Source organism: Bison bison, unplaced genomic scaffold (genome assembly GCF_000754665.1).
Source record: "Bison bison bison isolate TAMUID 2011002044 unplaced genomic scaffold, Bison_UMD1.0 scf7180017846609, whole genome shotgun sequence".
Classification (NCBI taxonomy): domain Eukaryota; kingdom Metazoa; phylum Chordata; class Mammalia; order Artiodactyla; family Bovidae; genus Bison; species Bison bison.
In genome coordinates this window covers 4,848-6,691 of record NW_011477182.1, presented here as the reverse complement: position 1 = coordinate 6,691, position 1,844 = coordinate 4,848, and the positions used below count along the sequence as shown (strand labels likewise).

Below are 1,844 nucleotides of genomic sequence, written 5' to 3'. Positions count from 1 at the left end.
TTCCACTTTATTGTAATCTAATATAAATGTAAAAGTCAATATCTCATGGAGGAAATTATGAGAAGAACTTCACATTAATGACTGAGTTAATTCTCCTTGGACTATCTGGTACCCAGGAATTGCAGATTATCTTCTTCGTGCTGTTTTTCACCTTATATATGGTCACAGTGGCAGGAAATCTTGGCATAATTGTCCTCATCAGGGTCAATGCCTGCCTCCACACCCCCATGTACTTTTTCCTGAGCCACTTATCCTTCGTGGATCTGTGTTTCTCTTCCAATGTGACTCCAGAGATGTTGGGAATTTTCTTATCAGAGCGGAAAACCATTTCTTATACCGCTTGCATGGTTCAGTGCTGCTTTTTTATTGCCTTGGTCCATGTAGGGATCTACATCCTGGCTGTCATGGCCTTTGATCAGTACATGGACATTTGCAACCCCCTGCTTCATGGCAGCAGAACGTCTAAAAGTGTGTGCACGTCCCTCATCATGGTGTCTTATGTATATGGATCTCTCACTGGCCTTATGGAAACCATGTGGACCTACAACCTAGCCTTTTGTGGTCTCAATGAAATTAATCACTTCTACTGTGCTGACCCACCACTGATTAAGCTGGCTTGTTCCAACACCTATAATAAAGAGTTGTCCATGTTTGTTGTGGCTGGTTTTAACTTCACTTGTTCTTTCTTCATCATCCTCATTTCTTACATCTACATTTTTCCTGCCACCTTGAGGATTCATTTGACAGAAGGCAGGTGCAAAGCTTCTCCACCTGTGGCTCCATCTGAGAGCTGTCACTGTCTGCTATACAACTCTTTTCTTCATGTACCTTAGACCCCCTTCAGAAGACTCTGTGCAGCAGGGGAAAATGGTGGCTGTGTTTTATACCACAGTGATCCTCATGTTGAATCCCGTGATCTACAGTCTGAGGAGCAAGGATGTGAAAGAAGCTTTTATCAAAGAATTGTTCATCAGGAAACTGCTTTTTATTAATAAATAAATTCAATGTTACTGCTTTTAAGAATTTTTATTTTCTATAGACAATAACTTCCTCCTATTGCTTAGTTCAGTAATGTGTCCAAATACATATCCTTTCCTTAAGGAGATGGGGGAAATTTACATGGAGAAAATCTTACTAAAGTGTATTTGACATTTCATGTCAATAGACAGAAATTTTGAGTTCTCTGAGAAGACTTTGCTTGCCCAGACCCAAAATTAAGAACTTATACATTGAGGAATCAATGTCAGCCAAAAAGCTAATTTATATCTTGGAGAATAAAAAATATTAATGCTGGAATACTGTTTTTTTGGGGGGGGAAGGAATTGGTCATTGTTTTAGACTATCTCTTAATGGGGTGATTTGTCAAAAAAATGTAGCTGATAACTTTCAAAAAATTGTATGGTATGGACCTAACAGAAGCAGAAGATATTAAGAAGAGGTGGAAAGAATACACAGAAGAACTGTACAAAAAAGATCTTCACGACCAAGATAATCACGATGGTGTGATCACTCACCTAGAGCCCCAGGATTACTATCATCCTGGAATGTGAAGTCAAGTGGGCCTTAGGAAGTATCACTATGAACAAAGCTAGTGGAGGTGATGGAATTTCAGTTGAGCTATTCCAAATCCTGAAAGATGATGCTGCGAAAGTGCTGCACTCAATATGCCAGCAAATTTGGAAAACCCAGCAGTGGCCACAGCACTGGAAAAGGTCAGTTTTAATTCCAATCCCAAAGAAAGGCAGTGCCAAAGAATGCTCAAGCTATCACACAATTGCATTCATCTCACACGCTAGAAAGTAATGCTCAAAATTCTGCAAGCCTGGCTTCAGCAGTACATGAAC

The 1,844-nt window shown here is 39.9% G+C and overlaps 1 protein-coding gene across 1 annotated transcript in view; it reads left to right on the top strand.

The window, feature by feature from the left end:
* Positions 1-51: 51 nt before the first annotated feature.
* The window catches only part of LOC104988869 (olfactory receptor 5M8-like), a gene marked incomplete at both ends in the record, with an annotated part of 6,232 nt that continues 4,439 nt past the window's right edge, over positions 52-1,844 (top strand). Inside the window, 3 exon segments of the mRNA XM_010840328.1 lie at positions 52-753; positions 756-776; positions 779-980. Coding sequence (XP_010838630.1) covers positions 52-753; positions 756-776; positions 779-980 — 925 coding nt within the window.